This window comes from Rhododendron vialii, chromosome 8a (assembly GCF_030253575.1).
Source record: "Rhododendron vialii isolate Sample 1 chromosome 8a, ASM3025357v1".
Taxonomy (NCBI): domain Eukaryota; kingdom Viridiplantae; phylum Streptophyta; class Magnoliopsida; order Ericales; family Ericaceae; genus Rhododendron; species Rhododendron vialii.
The window spans coordinates 10,810,672-10,833,344 of record NC_080564.1 but is presented as its reverse complement, the minus strand read 5'-3'; the positions used below and the strand labels follow the sequence as shown (position 1 = coordinate 10,833,344).

The 22,673-nt window shown below is 37.0% G+C and overlaps 2 protein-coding genes and 1 long non-coding RNA gene across 4 annotated transcripts in view; 1 reads left to right on the top strand and 2 right to left on the bottom strand.

Annotated features, from left to right (window-relative positions):
* The first annotated feature begins 12,128 nt into the window (after positions 1-12,128).
* The window catches only part of LOC131336569 (patatin-like protein 2), a 32,990-nt gene continuing 22,445 nt past the window's right edge, over positions 12,129-22,673 (top strand). The window contains exon 1 of one of the 2 annotated variants that reach the window (XM_058372452.1): positions 12,129-12,225. The gene's annotated coding sequence lies outside the window, so the exon portion shown is untranslated. Of the gene's footprint in view, positions 12,226-18,337; positions 18,362-22,673 lie in introns of those variants that run through there. The other variant, XM_058372453.1, reaches the window with a different exon arrangement.
* LOC131336571 (precursor of CEP9-like) lies at positions 15,375-16,608 on the bottom strand. Its single transcript, XM_058372458.1, has one exon. The coding sequence runs from the start codon at positions 15,977-15,979 to the stop codon at positions 15,560-15,562; it is 420 nt and encodes a 139-aa protein (XP_058228441.1). The 5' UTR covers positions 15,980-16,608; the 3' UTR covers positions 15,375-15,559.
* LOC131336572 (uncharacterized) lies at positions 20,486-22,282 on the bottom strand. The gene is made up of 3 exons (XR_009202878.1): positions 22,225-22,282; positions 21,217-21,286; positions 20,486-20,769 (listed from the first exon to the last, which is right to left on the bottom strand). It is a non-coding gene; the product is annotated as an uncharacterized LOC131336572 (long non-coding RNA).

Sequence of the window (22,673 nt, the reverse complement as noted above, 5' to 3'; positions counted from 1 at the left end):
GTTCAAAGATGGAGCGGGTCGTTACAATAAGGAGATAGCATTGTTCTCTTTCATGGAGGTAGAAGAAGGAATTTTTTCTAATATGGGGATGACGCTTCTTTTTAGGTCTCGGTGGTTATTTTTTTTTTTTTTTTGTCTTGTTGGCTCTTTGGCTTTTCGATTGATTGATGTTGGGGGGATTCTGTATAAGGTTTGAGGCTCGCTTTGGTTTTTGGCTGCTTTATGTTGGGTTTTATGGGTGTTTTGGTATTCAGTTGGCGTCTTGCTTTTTTTTAGATCTTGGGTGGCTTATTGCCGGTATGTCCTTAATCCTTTTAATTTTATAATCCTTTATAAAGACTAATAAATTCGTTTGCTTAGAAAAAAAAAAACACATGCCTAAAAACTTGTATGCTACTTTTAGATAGCTTTAGCTAGCTAGGAACCTCTTGTCCTTCTTCTCAGCTCCCCGAAAACTGCGTTCCACTTGATTGTGTTAAGCGTATAACTACGGTTCCTTCTGAGTTTACTATGATTGGAATTAGGGCTGTAAATGAACTGAGTCGTTCGTGAACTGTTTGAGGCTCGGTTTGGCAAGAGCTCGTTCGAGTTCGATTCGTCTGTTAAACGAAATGAACTTGAACCTCAATTCTAGGCTCGTTCTATTAATGAGCCGAACCTGAGCCTAACGATATTCGGCTTGGTTAGGCTCACGAACCTATAATTAAATTTAATTAATAATTCAATAGGGGTCTATTTGTAAAATTAAAAAATTTTAAGGTTGTATATATAATTCAATACTTATTTTTCTCTCAAATTTTATACGATCAATGAGAGAGTTTGGGTTCTTTTGAATTTAATGAGCCGAGTCGAACCAAACCCGAGTCTTGACGAGCTCAATTCGAGCTTAGATTTGGCTCAACTCGGTTCGTTTGAGTTTAACGAGCCGAACTCGAGCCAAGACGTTCAGGTTCAAATCAAATTTGAGTCGAACTTGAGCCAGATTAGTACCTTAACGAACCCAACCGAGCTGAACCCAAGCTTTGAAAATTTTTAATGAGCTGAACTCGAGCCAAGTTGTTCAGGCTCGAATCGAACTCGAGCCAGACTAGTACCTTAACGAACCCAAGTAGAACTTAACAGGGTTCGGCTCGATTCGATTCGTTTACAGCCCTAATTGGAACTATTGTGGTAGAACCTGCTTAAATAGTGTAATAGTGGCAGTGGCAGAGTGCCAGAGTCTGGATTAATTTGACCCGAGGGTGGCTTAATAAACATATTTTTTTTTATCGAAACTTATTACTATATCACAAGATTTTTGCTTTCCAATATATTACATTTGTAGTTTGAAATGATTTTAGCGTAATGCAGTTAAAGTATATCAATTATTTTATTTTTTTCTTTAGGCTATTTCTACTGTCACCTGCTTTTTTCATTTATGAGAAAAAAATTGAGAAATGAGAATGTAAATTAACCGATATTTTTTTTTTATCAAATCATCAAACCAAAATTATCAAGATTATAAGTAGCTATACACGAATAATTATCCATAATATTCAAAATTAGATATATACAAATAAAAATTTTATAACTCGGATGCTTGAGGGGCCGATGCCAAGGGGCCAGGCCTCACGGGCCCAAACTTATATAGCTCCGCCCCTAAATACTAGGCTCTTCGTCCCTCGACTTAATCTGGCTTGTCGTAAAGTAACATTTATAAATGCATGGCTTATAACTTAGTTGAGGTGCGCGTAAAATCGATCCGAACACCTTATCAAAAACCCAAAAAAAAAAAATCATGCCCAAAACCTGTGAATGCATATGATTTAATTCTCATACCTCTCTCTCTAACCCAACCCATGCACCTTCCCACTCACCCCATGACAAATGACAGGGAATACTGTTTATTTGGACGTACGGTTCCTGTGAGACTTGCCTTTATTTCAAGGGCTAGAAAGAAACCCAACCTTAGCGCCAAATCAGAACAAGCATATATTTTTCTTTGATCATGGAAAGAGCCCAGAACAAGTATAAATATTATTATAGGTCTCACCTTTTCCACTACTTCCCTACTTCCGAAAGTTTGTGAGCTACGTACCTTTGATCATTAGAAGAGATTCCTTCGTTGCACCTTTTGGCAAAAGGAAAATGAAAGAATCTTAAAAGGTGCTCTCCCCAACCTGAGGGAGTTTAACAACTAGTGGCTTTTTGGTCCCAGAAATAATTTCGGTGGACCCATGCAAAGTTTGCTTAGTACCTCAGGCGGTCCACCTTGTTCTTTCCTCTGTTATATCTGTTTTTCACGTTTTGTCTAAAAATTGTTTGGCTTGATGAAGAATGCCTCTGAAGATTGAATTTACATCTTGAATTTGCATGTTCGTACGTAAGAGAAATAAAAGTTAAATGAAAAATAAAGAGCAGAAATCTAGCTTCTTTTTAACTTAGTTGGAAGTTGTTCTTGTCGAGACATATCTATAATCCTGAAAAAATGATAGTAGTAACGAATAAGTTAAAAGCATCCCAATTAAACACAAGAATTTAATATTAGGGCTCCTCTCTTTAATTATTAAAAAAGTTTCTCGACAACCTAATAATTAGGATCAGTCAAATAGTTAAAACGACCCAAAGACACTTTTTTTTTAAAATTTATTAGCCCACCTCTTCAACTGGGTCAAAGGCCATCTCGGTTCATAGTATTTTAGAACTCTCAAGCCCCATTCCAGATTATTAAAAAAAGTAGTTATTTTTTAAGGACCTATTTTCAAACTTAAAAATAATAGGTTTATGAAAATAATTTTTCAATTTTTTTTGTAGGGTTTGATAAACTAGACCCATATTGCATATTTTTTATTTATTTCAGTAAGCCTATTATTTTTAAGCATGAAAATTACAAATAAGTACTTATTTTTTAAGGGGTAATCCGGAACGGGTCCTTTTCCTCTTTTTATTATATATAAATATATATATATATATATATATATATATGTACATATTTAATTTAGAACTCTCATTCCTTTTCCTCTTTTTATTACATACATACATACATATATATTATATAAATATATACAGTCCACTTCCTATAAGGGTGTCCGCACTCAGCAAAGTGTGAACCTCCTTTTTTTCGATGGAATTTCAATGATTCGAGCCGCTCAATGTGATCAAAACGTGATTTTAAGGGTCCCCGCAAGAAATCAGCAAAAAAAAAAAAAAGAACAAGAAGAGCTTCATCTGAGCAGTTTTTATTGAACAGTTCAAAAAAACTGCTGGGATGGACCCCTTCCCAGTCATTTGTTTTGTCAATTTCTAGCAAGTACACTAAAATTACGTTCTGAACACATTAAGCGGCTCGAATCATCGAAATTCGATCAGAAAAAGAAGACATCCGCACTTTAACATAGTACGGATGCCCATATAGGAAGGCTCATGTGTGTGTGTGTATATATTTATCTGTGTGTGTGTGGGGGGGGGGGGGGGGGGGGTGTATGAGAGAGTAGGGCTGCAAACGAACCGAGCCGCTCGCGAGCGGCTCGTAGCTTGGCTCGAGATGAGCTCGTCCAAACTCAACTCGACATATAAACAAACAAGCTTGAGCCTAATTCTTCAGCTCTTTTGCTTAACGAGCCGAGCCCGAGCTTCTAAAAGCTCGGCTCGTATGGGCTCGCGAACTACATATATTTCTTATACATATCTATATCTATATATATATATATGTATGTATACTTATGGGGCCGTTCGGCTAAATAAGCTAAGTGGCTTATTTTTTTGTCCTTATTCAAAATATTTTTGCATTTGTTAGTTTTTTATCAATTTTTTGGGAATTATTGCTTCGTCATGATGAAAGTAACCTAAAAAGTAAAACATTACAATCAAAACCTAATTTTTTTGAATAAAAATAAAAATAAGCCAATTTTTTCGTCTTTATTAAAAAAATTAGATTTCAATCGTAATTTTTTACTTTTTAGATTTCTTTAGTCATGATGAAGCAAAAATTTTCAAAAAATTGACAAAAAACTAACAAATGCAAAAAAAAAATTGAATAAAAATAAAAAAATAAATCAAGTAGCTTATTTAGCCGAATGACCCGTTACTTTCCACCTAAAATATTTTAAACTTGTTTCTCGGCAATCACTTATGATTGCCAAGTGTCAGAGGGGCACGTGCAAGGCCTCTAGGTACGTGAAGGTGGGAAAAGCATTTATAGAAGAGGGAATACTTTGTGGGTCTGGGTATGTTGACGTGGGACAAACACAAACCAAGGGACAGGAGAAGTTGCTAGTCCCACGTCGGAAAATTTGATACCTGTTGTACAAAGCATCTTCTTTGAGTACAACACCCAACCCAGCTTTTTTCAAGCTGTCCTCACGCATGGGCTAGTCCAGCACGAGTGAGCCGAACTCGAGCTGCAATATAGAGTTTCGAGCCGAGTTCGAGCCACGATTAAGTAGCTTGACCCGAGTTCTAGCCTACCTTTTTTCTTGCGAGTTGAGTCCGAACATTTCAAAACTCGGCTCGACTCGGCTCAATGGCAGCCTTATGTGTGTGTCGGCTTTATATAATGAATAACAAGTTGGTCCTTGAAATTACAGTAACAAATTAAAACACAACCACATGCAGGACATGCCCGGAGAATCATGCTCTGAGAGATTCTTCTGGGTCTTGTCTTCTCCCATGCCACCAACCACAAATCTAAAACAACCAATGGACCCTGAGGAAAGTATTCTTAGCTCTGTTTTTTAGGTGGAGTAATTGTTTGATACTAGTATGCATGATCAATTCAATTTGATAAAAAAAGAAAAGTAATGATCAATGTTGGGTAATTATTCAGCGTTTCTCCGATCATCGTGTGGGGTTGTCTAGCTACGTGGTACTTCCAATCATTTACTTAGCGATAAAATCAATTACCCGGTATAAACGTTGTCATTCACTTTTTACTGGGTGATAGAGAAACAAAGATTGATACACAAAGTGTGGTACCGATCGTTCATTTATGGAGAGTACCAAATGATAATGTCACATAATATTTCGAGAATACCCAATAATTGGTTGTCAATGTCCCGGTCCAGTATATACATTGTCATTCGCTTTTAAATTTATTATTTACATTGAATTATTTGAAAGATCGATGTGATCATTACTCTTGTATAAGCAACCCATGTTAACTTCCTTTTTTTCCTTTTTCTTTTTAAAATTTGTCACCTACCCAACTTGCCTAAATCCGCAATTCGAATCCGAAGAAGAACTCAGCGATAATGAGTGGTCATGGAGTTTCTTTTATATATGAGAAGTGGGTGCGAGGAAATATTAGGAGAATGGGGTTTGAAAATTTTCATGAGGCTTGACCCGTTTTTGAAGTTTGGCCTTTGGTCCTCCTGGGTTCGTGGATTTTGTCTCTTTTGGTGTTTTATATCAACCTTTGGTTGATTTTCCCTCCTTTTTCCCTACAATTGATGTACCCATTATTAAGTTTTCCTAATAAATTTTTTGTTGTTTTAAAAAAAAAAAAAATTCTTAGTTACAATTCCCGTCGAAGGGAAAATTTCCAGAACATACTGAAGAAATTGCTTGCCTTCGTTCATGGCTTAATTAAGAAGTATCAAATCACAAACACGTACTTCTTGATAAGTACTTTTTTTTTTTTTTTTTTTTTTTGAGATTTTGACCTCTAAATACAAAAAAGTGAACTTAAGCTCCATTTGGTTGGACGTAAAATATTTTACTGAAAAACACAAATTTTACAATTATTTTCCAGTGTTTGGTTGAATTATATTTTTACTATTACACAAGCTAATAACTCATCTAATTTGCCCGAAGTAGTATTAAAGTGAAAGCTTCATATTTGGAGGAAGTCCAAGAGAGAGACGAAGGCGATGGGGTGCCTAGGAATGCAAGTGGGTAGAGGGAGAGAGAGAGAGTCTGGCTCTTGGCTGGAGAGAGAGAGAGAGAGAGTGTGTGTGTGTCCTTGTTGCGTGTGTATTGAGTCTATTGACATGGCCATGAGGGAATACAAGAATGCGTTGTTGCCAAGTTATTTCAATAGAGGTGATCGAATGGGCAAACGGATGCGTAGAGTTGGAAATTGACTTACCGAGTTTTCGAGGGTAAATTGTTTTACAGCTAATAAAGATGTAGTAAAACATTTTTTTTTAAAGTTCATTTTACAGGCATTTCGACAACCAAACAATGAAAATTACGGAAAATGTTCTTGGCAAAAATATTTTACGTTCAAACAAACAGAGCCTAATTCCCATTAAGGATAGATGAAATACTTAGCCACCTTTAGGTTTACTTTTACAAAAATATATTTACTATTAATGAAAGTGTCACTCTAAGATTCTAAGGTACCTTAGGATTTTAGGGTTGGGTAACTTCTTGATACTTCTTCTATCATTAGTTAGAAAACACAATTTCATGGACTCCAATAGGATAAGATAAGAATATATATATATATATATATATATATATATATATATATATATATACAGTCAGGTTCCGGTGAGGGATTCCGCATTTTATTAAAATGCGGGACTTCCCTTCCCAATTGAATTTCAAAGATCCAAGCCGCTGAAAGTGATCAGTTGGTGATTTTAAGGGTTCTATCCAGAAATCAGTAAAAAAAATGATCGGGAAGGGCTTCATCCGAGCAGTTTTCATTGAATGGTTCCAAAAAAACTGCTCGGATGAAGCCCTTCCCGGTCTTTTTTTTTGCTGATTTCTCCCAAGAACCCTTAAAATCACTTTTTGCACACATTGAACGGTTCGGATTTTCAAAATTCGATCGGAAAATAAAAGTCCCGCATTTTAACAAAATGCAGGATCCCTCACTTGATCCGTGGTGTGTGTGTATATATATCAAGAAAAAGTAAGAAGGAAATAATGGGATCGGAAACTGGAGATTTCAATCTCATAATCCTTTTTTTTTTTTTCAAAAAAAGAAGAAGATTTCAAATAATAATAACAAATTGGAGTAAGTTCTTTGTAAGCATATTCTTCCACGAGTTAGTTAATACACTGGAAGATTCCTTCTAATTATTGTCCTTTTTCAACTCTGCTCCTTAGTTATATTTTTTAATAACCGATTGTCTGGGCAAATTTTTGACACCAAATAAAATAAAATAAAATAAAAAGTAGTCTTCAAGGGATTAGTATCAGTTGACGCATTTTAAAGTAGCACGGAGGAATGATTATGCGATCTTATCTCGCATGATTTTATGGGCCTTCAACCTAGCTTTGTGGATCCTTTCTTTTTCCCTTTTGTTTTTCCTCCTTTTTTTTATTTATTTATGGGGACTTGTTATTGTAGAATTTGGAGGGTCGGGTTGAATGATTGTCATTCTTCCGTTTGTTATCACACTTAGAAAGTTTTAAATTATAGTTATTTTAATTATGTACTTATAAAATAGTTAAATTAAGAATATCATTGATGCCGTTTGTTATTAGTTAGAAATACAAGTTTAGGCTCTATCATTATGAAAAAATATTCTTTCATGAAATCTAGTTTCTGCAGCTTTAAATATGAAAATTAAATTTTGAATTAGAGATTAAAATTCCTAAGCTTTTAATCATATAGCTAGAAAAGCTGAATAAGCTATATTATTTATAATTTGTAACGACCCTGATTTTTGGTGAATAAAAATTTCGTTAAATATTTAAATTTTATTTTAATTACTCTGTATTACTTTTAAAATTCCTTCTTAATTTCTATAATCCGTCATAATTAGATTTTAGTCCTTTAAAATTATATTTTTTGATTAGAAATCCTACGTGACAAGTAGAATAAGTTTTTAACCGACTAGTTGGAGGAACCGGACTACCAATTCATCTAGTTACTTTTTCCTAACCCTAATTGGACCATTTTGACCATCTTTGAACCTTGTGAACCCCTCCTAACCCTAATTGAACCATTAGGCCATTAGAGATAATCATTATACTACATGACTAGTCATTCAAAGCTATACCTATCATCATTATCTCTTTAACCATTAGTTAATAAATGCTAGAGAAATTCTTCTCCCTTGGATAATAGACATTTGACTTGCCAACGTGTGTATGACTTGGACAAGAAAAGTCATAGCCATCATTTTGCTTTCAAAAGAAGCAAGCCTAGCCATGCTATGCATACAAACCTAGGGTTATAGTCATAAGCCTAATTATTCTAGGGTTACTTTCTTAGATACATACATATATATATATATACATATATATATACATATATATATATATATATATATTTCTTTTCAGGTCCGGACGCCTTACGGTCCGGATCGTCCGGACCTCGCATTTTTCGATCGAATTTCGATGATCAAAGCCGCTCAAAGTGATCAGAACGTGATTTTAAGAGTATCCGCGAGAAATCAGCAAAAAAAATGATCGAAAAGGGTTTGATCCGAACAGTTTTTTATTGAACGGTTTAGTAAAAAATTGCTCGGATCAAGCCCTTCCCGATCATTTTTTTTTTTGCTGATTTCTCGCGAATACCCTTAAAATCTCGTTCTGAACACATTGAGCGGCTCGGATCATCGCAAATCGATCGGAAAAGGGAAAATCCGGACCATAAAAAAATCCGGACGAGTGGACCTGAAAATTACATTATATATATATACATATCTACATACTTAGTACAAGAGAAAGAGAGAGAAGGTCGAGAGAGAGAGAGAGAGAGAGAGAGAGAGAGAGAGAGAGAGAGAGAGGGGCCGAGAGAGGGAGGGGAGAGAGAGAGAGGGAGGAGGAGAGAGAGAGAGAGATGTGTGTGCATGTGTGTCCTTGACTTGTACACTTATAAAAGCTACCTTTTTAGTCCTATGCAGCCATAAGCCTATTTCCTATTTGCCATTCCATTTCTAGTCAATTTTTAGCATAGAATTCTAGCCTTAATCATCCTAGATTTGATTCCAAAGTAGCCTTTAATCATCCTAGAAATTGACTACAACCTAGACCTATGAATGACTAAACATGGAAGGCTATGCCTTAACCTAATCAAACCCTACCCTAGACTTGTAAGACTTGCCAACCTAGACTATGATCACCTAGATTTACTTAGAAAGCCTAAGATCCTACTTGATTTTACAGCCTTATGCCTAAAGATTGGATTTGACAAGTCATGGAAGGCTTTCAATCATAATTTGCCTTTTTAACCATTGGACAATATTTGCTAGAAAAAAATTTTATTCATTGGGTAATAGAAGTTAGTTTGGCTATAAATAGCACCCTCCATTCACCATTCAACTCACACCTTCAAATCCTCCAAATTTTTCTCTATAAAATCTTTGTGTTCTTACTTTGTTCTTCCTTATTCTTGAGTGTTTTTGAGTTCTTCCTAAGATTCTCAAGAAACTCATTCTAAACCACCCTTTCGATCCATAAAGTTTAGAAGTTCTAGTCACGAAATAGTTTCGAGAGAAACCTCTCTTCCGAAACTACCGAAAGCTTACCGTAAGAAGTCACTCCGCCCGATCGTCAACTTACTTTTCCGTAGCCGCCCTACCACCAAGAAGAGCGGTAGAATACTTCGAACCGCTTACTCTAAGTATATGTAGAATACCTCTACTTACTTACTCTACGTATATTGTATGTTGTTTGTACATCGAAATGCACGGAATTATTCGTATTTTGATTTTTAGGATGGTTATGAGCATGTATACATGAATTGATTGTATTACTTGTCTTGTTGTAAAGCATAAGTGATTTTCACTCCAAAGGCATGTATACATGTGGCATTATGTTTTAAGTGGTGTTTTGAGCATGATTTAGTTGGATGATCTTGCTAGTTTAGTTTCAAGATTATAATGAATGATTTATGATTACGTATGTGAAAAGTCCTACCGCGAAGTCGTTGCATGAAAATGAGACAGAAATTGAGAAAGTAGAAATATGACACCTAAGGTGTGGTTAATGGAATGATGTGATTTGCAAAAGAGAAATGTTTTGGAGACTACAATGTGTCCGAATTTGGTAGCCCATTGTGAGGAGTGCGTGTGTAAAGTATTTTCGAAAAACCAATGGGAACCCGGAGCGGCAGAACCGAGAGATGAATTGTGGTCTGGTTATCCGCGGAAAGGAGCCAACACAATTGATTTAATGATTTTCGAAAACCCATATGGGAACCCGGAGCGGCGGAACCATCGTAAGGATACTTGGGAACCCGGAGCAGCAAAACCGAGGGTTTTGAATTGTGGATTGGTTATCCATGGAGAGGAGCTAATGCCAAATTCAATATTTTTATGTGCCAATGGGAACCCAGCGCGGTGGAACCATTGTGAGTATACTCGGGAGACCGGTGCGGCGGAACCGAGGTTGGGTGTGTAAAATGACGATTTTGAAAATATTGATTTGGTAAATGAAAGGTGAAACCAGTGACATGATCTACGAAATGTCGCGTAGGAGAAATTCAAAAAATTCATAGACACCAACGATAATGAATAGTGAATGTGAATGTGTCAATTATGCATGTTCTATTTGGAAATCGTTAATTTATGATCTATTGTTTGTGAGTTAAGGGTTAGTGAGTTTGGATTATTCTATTGAGCTCATGTAGTTCATGATGTTACCTTTGGTGACCCTGACATATTATATCGGTGATGACGCTGGTATAATGTGTCAGACTCTGTAGATGAACAAGGTGAGCTGTACACCTTGGAGGCCTTTGGAGCCGAAGAGCTGGCTATGATGGAAGAGCAGGTGGAGCTTTAGTTAAGAACCTTAGTTCCCTTCCTTCTGTGTAATTATGGGGATTATGATGTAATAATGAGCTAGACTCTATCTTTAAGTTCCAATAAAATTGTCCATTTAACGTACCAAAATTCGGAGCGTTACATAATTGATCGTACAAAATAGTGAAAATACCATTTACCAAATTTCTAAGAAAATAAGCTTTAATATTTTTTTTTGGCTAGCAAACAAGGCTTTTGTTTTTGGATCGTCTCGATGATTGAATTTGTGTAATTTTTAGAATTCATTACCAACATTAATATTTACATAAAAAATCATGACTATAGAATACAGAACATAATTTTGTTGAAAATTGATTTTCCTATCAAATGCTCTTTATTCATGACCGACGTGCATCTCAACCCAACATTCTAATAAAACACACCTCCATGAATTCACTCAACTACAAATTGGCTTGCAGCTCGGTCGATAACTTCTGGCTCTTACTTGTGCGATATCAAGGTTTGAGTCTCGTTGTGAGCGGTTTATGGATAACTTATGAACCTATGTGGACTAACTCACTAACTTCTCTCACTAACCCCAGCTGATGTAAAAAATATTGGAAAAAAAAGAGAAAAGAATTCGCTCAACTTCCATGTAACAAGCTTAATTGGTAAAGACTCTTATATTTCACTAAGAGGTTAAGAGTTCGAATCTCTCTACCCACATCTGAGTATTCTTTCCTTAAAATGGCTTTTCCTTTTTTTCTTTGTTCTCTTTATTTGTACCCTATAATGAGCTAATTAGTATTAATGTAGTGTCTCCGATTTGTATTTTATAGCTCATATATATATATATATATATATATATATATATATATATATATATATATATATATATATGATGTTTTCTATCGATTTAAAAAAAAAAAAAAAAACTTCCATGGAACATTTGGACTTAAGAATAATACTCCATCTGTCTCAATTTATTTATCCATTTTTGGGAACCCAACTTTTGTAGAGAACATTACACCTAAAAACATTTAATTAACAACATTTTCCCTTTTGACTTTATTTTTAAAAAAAAGTTACTTTACTCGGAAAAAGTAGGGGCAAAAAAGGACATTTAGTTCATTAAAAAATGAAATAGATAAATATTTTGGAACATGAATAATTCTTAAAAGTGCACAAACAAATCGGGAGGGAGCAAGTCCCTTTCGTCAAGGGTTCTTAAAAAATAAATAGTTATTTGTAATTTTCAAATTTAAGAATAACGTATTTACAAAAATAATTTTCAATTTTTTTTACCGTTTGAAAAGATGTCATCGAAATTTATCAAATAAGGTCCATATTGCACAAAATTTATTTTAGTAAGTCCATTTTTTTAAACTTAGAAGATTAAAAAAAAAAAAAAAAGTACGTAATATTTGTCCTATGCTCTGGGTAAGAACCCTTAACAGGTAAGCGTCAAAATTTGTTATTGTCTGGGTGTTGATATTGTATATTTATTTCGGTCCATTGATCTTTATGGTGTTTCATGTTGTTCTGCTTCTCAATTCGTTCGCCGCTCATTCTTTCGTGGCGTTTATCGTCGATTGACGAGGTTTGGTAACCACGTTTACACTTTTCTCCTCCTTTTTCATTATTTTATTTTGGGCTTTCATTTGAATTAAGAACAGTAGTATTTTTTTCCATAGGGTTGGCCAGGTATAGGTATATATTTGGTCTCTTCTAAGATCTTACATTCAGAACGTATCACGTGTGTTATCAATTTGTTTGGGACAGTCTATACAGCACTCTGCTGCGGTTTTAATTATGTTCCGTGCAAGTGAGCAGTGTGATTGAGTCCCGGGATTAGTCGGGCTGCATAAGGTAGCCCGAGAACACGAGTTACCCCAAAAAATATATTATCTTTTTTTCTATTCAAACCCTAATAAATTATTTAATGCAAAAGAGAAAGTAGATTTTCATAGCTGTTGGTTTGCATGTGCTGTTTGATTTCTCTATCTTTCCGAAGGAAGTGAAAAGAGTGCTTGATTGGGCTCTTCCCCTCAAGGGTCTGAATTCTGGAAAAGTTTGCTTTTGAGTTAGCGGTCCAGTTTTATTTTAAGGTGAGGTGAGGGTTCAATTTTGCCCCACTTGGAAATCTTTTTCTTGGCTGCCCACACCCTTTACTTTATGCTCTCCATATTTTCTTTAATCTAAAATCTCACTGTGGCCCTGTATTTTGTTACTAAAATAGTACATTTGTAGGAGGTCTGAGATCCCTTCTTTTGGGGAGTGATATTAGGGAAAGTAATCAGTCAACTCAATGTACATGGGGTTTTAAATTAACTTTTGCTTTGGATTGTGATGCAGTTTTCATAATTCAAATTTTCTACTTTGTACGTGTAACTTGCTCCTCTAAATCGGTATGCTAATACCGCATATCCTAAAACGTTCAGGCAAGTACACTGTAGTACCGTCTGTAGCCAGAAGACATCCTACTCTAAATGAGGCATATGTATCCAATTAAGATGTGTTGGTACTGCATTGTTTTGTTTTGGGAAGTGTTCAAGAGAGTGTAACAAAGTGATCAAAATATCGAAGTTCATTGTTGATTCTTGACGCCTCCAAGAAGTGTGGAAAACTTTGGTGCTTAGGGGAGGGCGGTGTGTCCCGGATGTCACTATCGAACATCAGAGATGAAAACTAGAGTTAGACAATTTATGCTACTTGGTAACAGTCTCAACAACCATCGAGTGCATGATGTCGGTTTAGTTCATTGTCATAGAATTGAAAAGAAAAAAGGAAACTTTTCCTTTCTAGCTGACCAGGTCGACGTCCAAATTGGAGCGTATAAAACAGTAGAATAATAAGAGGATGCTAATTCTAAGTTGGAAGTGAGCCCATGTGGAAGTAAAAACTCCGATATGGACTATCATTGGTGATGGTATCTTTACATTTTTTTGGCATGATAAACTCGATATTGCTGCCAAAGTCTCATGCATTATCTATGATGATATCTGGACTTGGCCTTTCCTTTCTCTGCCTGCCCCTAATTTTCTACCAATCCTAATGCCTCTGACTCACCTATTTGGGAGGGTGCTCCCTCTTCCAACTATCAGGCCTCTCTTGCAGTTAGGGGTGTGCACGGGTCGGACGGGTCGGATTCGGCCCCGACCCCGACCGGATTGGTCGGTTATCGAATTTTTGGGCCCCGAACCCGAACCGAAGGAGGGGGAATAACCATCCGCGTAACCGATTTTTTTTGGCCGGGTCAGATTTTTTTCGGGTCGGGTCCGGCCAAAACCGAAGTAATCTATGTGAATAGGTCGTCTTATGGTCGGGTTTGATCGCGTCGGGTCGGGTAAGAAAAACAGCACCTCGAGCCCCGAACCGAAAACTGATTTTTTTTCAAAAAATGGACCCGTACCCGACCGAACTACATGTTCAGCCCCGCCCGAAACCCTTCGGGTCGGATCCGTCAGGGCTCGGGTTTTTTGCACACCCCTACTTGCTTGGCATGCCTTTGGGCCGCCGACACTCGAAATAAGAAATAGTATCTCTGTTACTGAATACATCCACAAACTTCATTGTGTGTATTTCCTATCCAATATTTGCTTTGCGGTAGTCTCCTATTACATTTGAAAATTCTACCATCCATTCTCCTACTAATATCCAATTTGAAATATGTCACACGGGTGAGCTTGAAAATAGTGACCGGTAAAAATTAAAATGGCAGGAATTGTAGATCTAAAAAGAATTGGGATTCCTATTGGCAAATATTCCTTGGTTTGTAAAACTAGATTTTCTTCTCTCCGTTATATTCTATGGAGTAGAACGTACTGTTGACCGCTGGTCCCATTTTGATCATCTGATTCCTTCATCTTGTATGGCCCTTTGTGTAGGTCATCCATGAGAAGAATTAGATCGATTTTGGCATTTGTAGCCATATGATATTGTTATATTGGTCGTATAAAAATTGACAGTCGACTCTCCTTCCATTAGAAGTTTCATAATTTTTTCAATAGCATTATGATGAAATGTATTGTGCGGTTACCGAATCAACTTTCATACTTTCTTCGATAGCATTATGATGAAATGAATTGTGCGGTTACCAAATCAACCCAATGTTTTCTTACCTATAATCTACAGAAACAAGATGAATGATTTGGATTACAGATGTGAGACCTGTGGCAGGCAGCATAGGTCCATACTTGATGCTCCAGCCCAAGCTGTAGACTGAAGAATCCTACCTATTTTTCTTTTCATCTTGCCCTAGCACATTTAGTCAATGTTCTTTTGCTTTCATGGTGTTGGTGACTCATCGAGCTGTGCACAAGGTTAAATAGCAGTAGCGGGCCGCACAACGGTAATAGTTGTAGGAGTATGTAATGATATGTAGCCGAAATCAAGTGTAGCAGTTATGAATTGTCTAAAGTTATTATTGGTGGCAGAGCACTTGAAGGGGTCGTAGTAGTCAAGTATTGGCCGTGAAGTAGGTACAATATCGATACAAAGCGATACACATGCAAATTTTTGTAGTGTCCCTATGTTGGAGTGTAATGTTATTGGAGAACTGAAAACCGATACGTAGCGGTTGATACACTACATAGGGTCCACTATTTAAATTCTCCAGTGCGCATGCATTTCTGCGCTAACATGCAAATATATGCACCTGTAAGAATTGATATGTATGCATTTCAGTCCATACCTGTATCGTACGAATCACCTATCTATTTCTGATAGAGAGAGGGGGAGATCCAAAGATTTGTAGTTTGAACAACAAGCTATATTTGATATCACTACATGGGTGGTCCAACATACATACTAGGACTGTTCACTATAAACCTTAGAAAGTTGAAATACATATACGCACTCATTTTGGGCCTGATGGACATTATTCTTTGTACATGCAAGTTGCAATGAACTCCAAGCTGATTATGGGCTTCTCTCTACGTTTGTGGTTTGAAAGCATGGCCAACACCAGGGCTGTGGCCAGGTCCTGTCGGTCGGAAATCATTTTCATTTCCTCCCATGGAATGGCTGACACCAGTACCTTTACTTTGTGTGTCACTCTGAACATCATCTTTCTTTGTTTCAAAAGAATGACCAACCCCAGGGCCGCTACCAGGTGTTGTAGATCTAAAATCATCTTTGTATTCTGCAACTGATTCATCAGATCCCAGAGTTTGAGGATGACCAACACCAGGGCTGCTACCTGGCGTTGTTGGTCTAAAATCATCTTTATATGCTTCAACTGGTTCTTCAAATCCTTTGGACTTTAGTTTTCGTCCCTCAGTAAATAGAGTGCCATTGCAGGCAATAAGTATGAGAAGCATGGCACAGACAAAAGTGGGTTGGGAACTGGCCATGAGTAGAGAAGGAAAGGGTTGAGTAATCCTGTTATTGTCTGACAAGAATAACAGAAGGGTGGTTCAAGCTTTGAGTTGTGAACGCTATAATAACTACCTGGCATCTCCTTGGTATTTATACTGTTAGAGAGCCCCCCTTCTCAGGATCTTAACCGCTGATAATTTGTTAAACTCAAAATGTCCACTTACATTATATGAAATTGGATGGTTCATGTTCTCTGACCTTTTGAGGGTCCTTTTATGAGTAGTTTATTTGTAGTGCGTTCTTGTTGATCATTTTCAAAGTTCTTGATGTCTGTTGCTGTTTTTCTTTTCGTTTCTCTGTATAATTTTACGTATTTACATGTAAAACTTGTGCCCAACATAAATTAACAGAATGAATTCGTCTCATTCTCTTGCTGGTTTTCTATGTGAAGCACTTTCTCTGGCTGAAGTTTGATGGTTGACCTTTCATTGTGCTGAAATGCAGCTTTTTGTTTGAATCTTCAATGGACTGTATTCTTTAGAGTACTTGTTTTTGACAAATTAGTTAAATTAGTTCACGTGTGTGTTACATGGTTTTGGTAGAACTCAACCCCGAAAGCTAGCTATTGAATTGAGGGTGCCCTCACACTTATATACTTCACACTTATATACTTCATATTACGTTAGTAGCAAGACAATGTGAAACTTTGCTTCACACCCTTCCTCACGCGCAGTGTGCTCACTCCGCAACATCTGTTGCGTGCAGGCCAGAGACACGCACCCTATCCATCTCTGATACCATGTTACATGATCTTGGGTAGAGCTCAACCCCAAAAGCTAGCAATTGATCTCAGTTATATTTCATATTACTTTGGTACCCAGATGATGTGGGACTTCGCATCACAGTGTATTAGACTAAGGTAACGGAGATGAGCTGAGGTGGCCTCTCTACCGTCAGTATGTTCTATAAAGGCAGATTCCGGTACACTTTCCACCTGCAGTTATGAGTATGTAATATGTTGATGGCTAATGTCCTTTGACTCTTTTAGTCGACAAATTCAAGTGATATACATCTGTCCTTGGGAAGATTTTTTTGATTTTAATTTATTACAATATGTGAACAGGTTTTTTAGTGATTTGCATGATTACTGGCTGCTATATTACAAAAATGATAAGCAAGAAGGACTATCAAACTATCAGTAGTCCCTTTACTATTTCTGAAAAATTCCATCCCGCATACTGCAAAAAGTGGCTTCTAATGAGGTGCTGCATCATTAAGTTTCACACACAAACCCACCTACATTGGCCGCACCATGTAACACCTAATAGATCTGTCCAGACTCACCTTAGGATCGTGAAAAGACTGTCCTTGCTCTTGTATTCATCCACTAGGCACAGAGCACCTCATGAGTTCTCCATTAACTTCTCAATTCTGAGGAGTCCTCAATTAACTTCTCAATTCTGGTAGTCCTTTGATTAAAAAGTGCCCACTATTGATTATGAATTAAACTCAGGTTCTAAATCACATATTTGTTTCATAATTCTGGAATATTTTTTTTTTGTTTGGTGAATTAAACTCAGATTCTAAATCACATATTTGTTTGAATATTATAAAAAACATTAAATGCAGTGAATTCATTTTTTGTGCTCTTGCACATGCATTTATATAATTTTCTTCCCAGAAGTATGCTACTCAATATCATATAATTTTGGTACTCAATAATTTTGTTTTGCATTCTGACTTCTATCTCAGATAATTTTGGGGTTTGTAGGAAATATATACAATGTAAGTGTGCTGGAATCAATAATATTCTCCCTGAAAAGCAGTTTAGGCAGAGTGCACATGCTCCCCACTTGAAGGAAAAAATTTCTGAGTACCAGACATGACCACTAGGAAAAGAAAATTTGACTGATAACTGATGGTTTACATAAGGCGGCCGAAATTAGACCCAATATCAGTGGCTATGAGCAGAGATATGAAGGGATTTTTTTTGGGTTTTTAAATGCAACATTAAGATCCTATGAACAGCGAGGAGTTCTGTTTTATATTATTTTCTCTCATTAATATTGGTTTGACTCCGTTTTGGTGTCGGCTCTTCAGATCCTTTTGTTAAACCACTCACAGCCTGTCCTTTGATGAAAGATGTTCTTTTACGCATCTTAAGCAATTGATGGTTGTGATACTAAGAGGGTTTGAAGGGGGTGGTTAATTAGAACCCTTATTCAGACATATTTCCTTTCTGTTTTAATTATTCTAGGTTGTCTATCAAAGATACAGATTCCTATTCTGCATTGGGATATGAATTGAACCATTCAGTTGTGGTATGCCAACCTGCCTAAATAGCACAATCTGTTGACATGTGAAGTTCATATGAATTGAGTAATTCTTCAGAAAACTGCTTGGTCAAGGAAAAAAAGGTTAGTCAAGCCCCCTGAATACACGTACCATTTGTTGGCCCTACCACTCCTTGTTGGGGAATTTTTAATTCGTATTAGTCAAATGAAGCAAATGATGAGTTGAAAGTGCCAGGAGTTGTACCTTCCATTCCCCAGTTAAAAATGGAATCATCAGTAGAGATACTCTTCCAAAAGGACATGCTTGGTTGGCTCCTCTATTTTTGGAGCCTCCTCCCACTTAACTTTAAAAAGTCATAATGCCATGTAGAGGATGAATTGCATTTGATTATGTTTTCTACTAGGCTGTAGTGCATGTTGTGACTTGTGAGTGCTTCATTCTTATTCTATTAACCCAGATGTGCGATGTACATTTGGTGATAGTGATAGTGCAGAAAAAATAAAGTATCTCTCCTGTCCCTTTCGAATCACAACGGTCAAAGATATTGCATTCTTTTCACTGTCGAACTTCTTTATGCATACTGTTGTTGTAAGTTCTATTGCTAGTATTACAATTTTAACTGTACCATTCTGTCGTAATACTTTAATTGATATATTATTCTTCTCACAATGAGATACAATATATAGACTGAATATAAGGTAAAATAAGGAAAGAGAATAAAATCAAATCAAATTCCTAATTGATTTTTTTTTTTGAAAGGATCACGAATCCCTAATTGATTCTACCTAATCAAATCCCTATGACAACATCTGGAGTTGCAATTGCATCTTGTCGATTCATAGCAAAGATTCTTCCTTGTGCTTTAGGTCTACCAACTGAACCTCCACCATGGCTTTGATTTTTAACCTGAGAAGTACCCCCACCCATCTGAACGCTACCCGAAGATGATGCAGACCTCGATGTTCTAGGACAACTTGAAGCCAAATGTCCCGGATCCCCACATCTAAAACACCTACAGAATGATTCTGGTTCGGAACAATCTCGAACGAAATGATCAGGTGATCCACACCTACCTATGACATGTAAGGGCATTGCTGCGACCACCAAAAAAAGTAGAACCCGTCTGACTTTGTTGCTTTGACACATTCGCTCGCTGTCTAGATTGGAATCCTCGAAATTGACTCCCACCATGGCTCTGAAAAGTAGAAGTTCCTCTCCCTTTAATTATGGATTGTTGGCCAAAGTTCCTTCCACCTGATGTAGATTCTGTTTTTCTTTTCTTATTTTGTTCCCGTTGTTCATTCAATAACCCCACATCCCGCTCAAAATTTGTTGCCACTTCGATCATATCCGCAAAAGTATTTAACCGTTGATTTACCACATAAGGCCGAAGTTCTATATTCAACCCATCCTCAAACATTCTGCACTTGTCCTCGTCCGTGCTAACAAGATTCAAAGCAAAACGTGAGAAGATTGTAAACCGGGCTTCATACTCTGCTACCGTCATCTTCCCCTGTTCCAACTTCAAAAATTCCCGCCTCTAACCCATTTGGTAACTCCTTGGGAAATACTTTTCATGGAAAGCTTTGGTAAACATAGCCCAAGTGATGACCGTAGGTATAGGAGGAGCATCATTATTTTCAAGATTTGCAATTGGTGTAGACAATCTTTGTTTGGTAACTTCTCACCAACGTCGAGCATCTCATTTTAACATAAAGGTGGCCAACAAAACCTTTGGTTCATCCGTCACAACCATTATCTGGAAGATTTCCTCTAACTTTTTCATCCATTCCTCGGCATCAAGAGGGTTAGGCGGTCCATCAAACTCTGTAGGCCCAAGCTTTTTAAACCGACTATATATGGTGTCCTGCTCAGTGCGTGCCCCCAAAGAACTCGCTTGTGCGGCTGCCTGAAACTCGAAATATTTTGCCTTTTGAGTTGTTAACTGTATTATCGCTTCAAATAATCTACCATCCATGGTCGGCTGATTTTATGCATTACTAGCATTTCCCCCTCCAGCATTATCATGTTGACCACTGTGGTCCATAGCTAGATATACAAAAATTCATCAAAGAACATCTCAAATAACAAAAGTAAATGCATGCATGTTTCATGATCATTCTATTCCTTCCCATCCCCATCCCCACGGACACAAGACAAACACCCTATGGTCCACCACTAGTCTAAACATGGCTAGTCTACAGAATTTACAACCTATGCTCTGATACCAACTGAAACGACCCGCTCTAGAAGGATTAACATAATCAATCTTAATGAAAGCTTAATATCAACCTTAATGAAATTCGTTCCATAAACGCAAGACAGTGTCGACTAAGTATATTACAACCGGCTTCCAAAATAAAATTTACAAGAGAACTATACAAGATGAGTTGCATCCACATACGGTACGACAACTCTCCAAAAATTGATATTACAAAATGTAATACGCCAAAAGGACACCAAGTCGCCCCTCCTCTCCACTCCTACAGCCTGTCAGACCAGTAGTGGACCAAAACTCTACTTCAGTTACCTGGAAGGATTGTGAGTGTTACTACTTCATTCAGGCAAAAAGCATAAAACAATTTACACGAGCAAACATGGATCGAGTAATGCTTCTAACCATATTTAGCAAGAAACAAGTTATTTTTCACAAACCATTAAATAAGCACAATATTTCAAGAAGCCATAGGGTTGCTTCCCTCGCAACCAGGAGTTATGACGGTACCGTGACCCTGTTCACAGGGTACTTCCAACAATTTATACCCTGTTTGTGTACAACAAACAGACAATTTATACCCTTCTTATGTACATCAAGAAGAAAACAATTCTAACCAACAATACAGCTATGGCATGCTCTTGAAATAAATCATGTTTCAAGCAACTTGATCCATATCACTATCGTCAAAATTTCCAACATTTGCAAAAAAAATGATAAGTTTATTTTTAGCTAGCCACTTCAATGAAATAGCACACTCACCTTAGAGATCCAAAAGACAAAAGCGAAAGGCCCCCTTCTCAACTTTGAGGTGGAGACTCGTCCCCCGATCCTAGAATGTGAATGACACTATACTTAGTATATTTCATACTCCAACTCATGATAAAATGCAAGCAAAATGCATCAATAAGTCTAGCATTTGATCTTCTTTTAAATCTCCATCCTTAGTATGATACTGAATGAGACCAATGCAATAAAAATGATGGATGATGTGTTTCAATGCTCCAAAGTTGATTCAATGAGGTTAGATACAAGAACTCCAAAGAATAAGGCTTAATCCATGGCCAACGTGTACGGTTCTGACCATATCCAATACATAATCGTGAATTCTAGAAATTTCACTTAAACTGTTGAAAAGTTAACTTCTTCCTCTTCGAATCGACAGGTCATTCATAAAAAATGGAGTTCGGGTAACCTTACTACGGCCTCGCGACTATAACTTAACATAATTCCAAAACTGGTGCAGAGACAGATTTTAAGTAAACTTTAATAGAAATTCTGTTATTGCTCGGGCATAACCACAGCGTACGGGTTGCACCGTTGGAAAGCCCTACAAGTCTAGTTTTCAGCAAAGCAAGCGGAATGTGATTTCGAGTCTCGAGCTAGGAGATATGACTGTTTTCCCAACTTGTGTCAGTGCAGTCAGCAATACGAGTTTCACAGCAGCAGTTCGGTGCGCGATTTTTAACTTTTTCCCCTCTTCGAAATAAATTCTGAAAATTTTACCCAACAAACTAGACATGCATATCCATGTCCAGTAAAAATTTCAGAAAATTACAAGGTCGGAAAGTCTGTGAGAAAAATTCGCTAAGAACAGGACAGATTCAATTATGCTCAAGCTCTAATTGAGACATGTCCCAAAGATGGACGAATTTGGTAGTAAAATCCAATCTTCTATAACCTAATTAGGACTTAAACTACATGAATATACAGGTATATACATGTTTGATCAAAACTCAAAACATAGATTAGGTATAAAATAGGGTTTACCTTCAATTAGATTTTCCCAAATTCCTCCTCTTCTTCTTCTTCTTCTTCTCACTCACTCTCTCTCTCTCTCTCTCTCTCTCTCTACGTGATACAAAAGAAAGCGGTGGAGGGGTGGAATAATGTAGAATACCGTAGAAGGTTTTTTTTTTTAGGGAATAATTATCCCATGAGTTTGGGTGTATGGGTTCTAATACGTCAAAACTCATCTTAACCCTTCATTCCACCTACCAAGTCAATCTCTTTTAATTAACTAATTAAACCCTCAAATTAAATCATGGATTGCTTAACAATTAATAAATGGTATGCGAATAATAACGCAACTCGTGTAACAAATAGCATGACCTATGCAACATAAAGTTAAATGACATATGCGATGCACGTGCATGCTCGGAACGGGTGTTACAAGCTCCGCATAAACTTGCGGTACGAGATGGTCCCCAAATATCCGA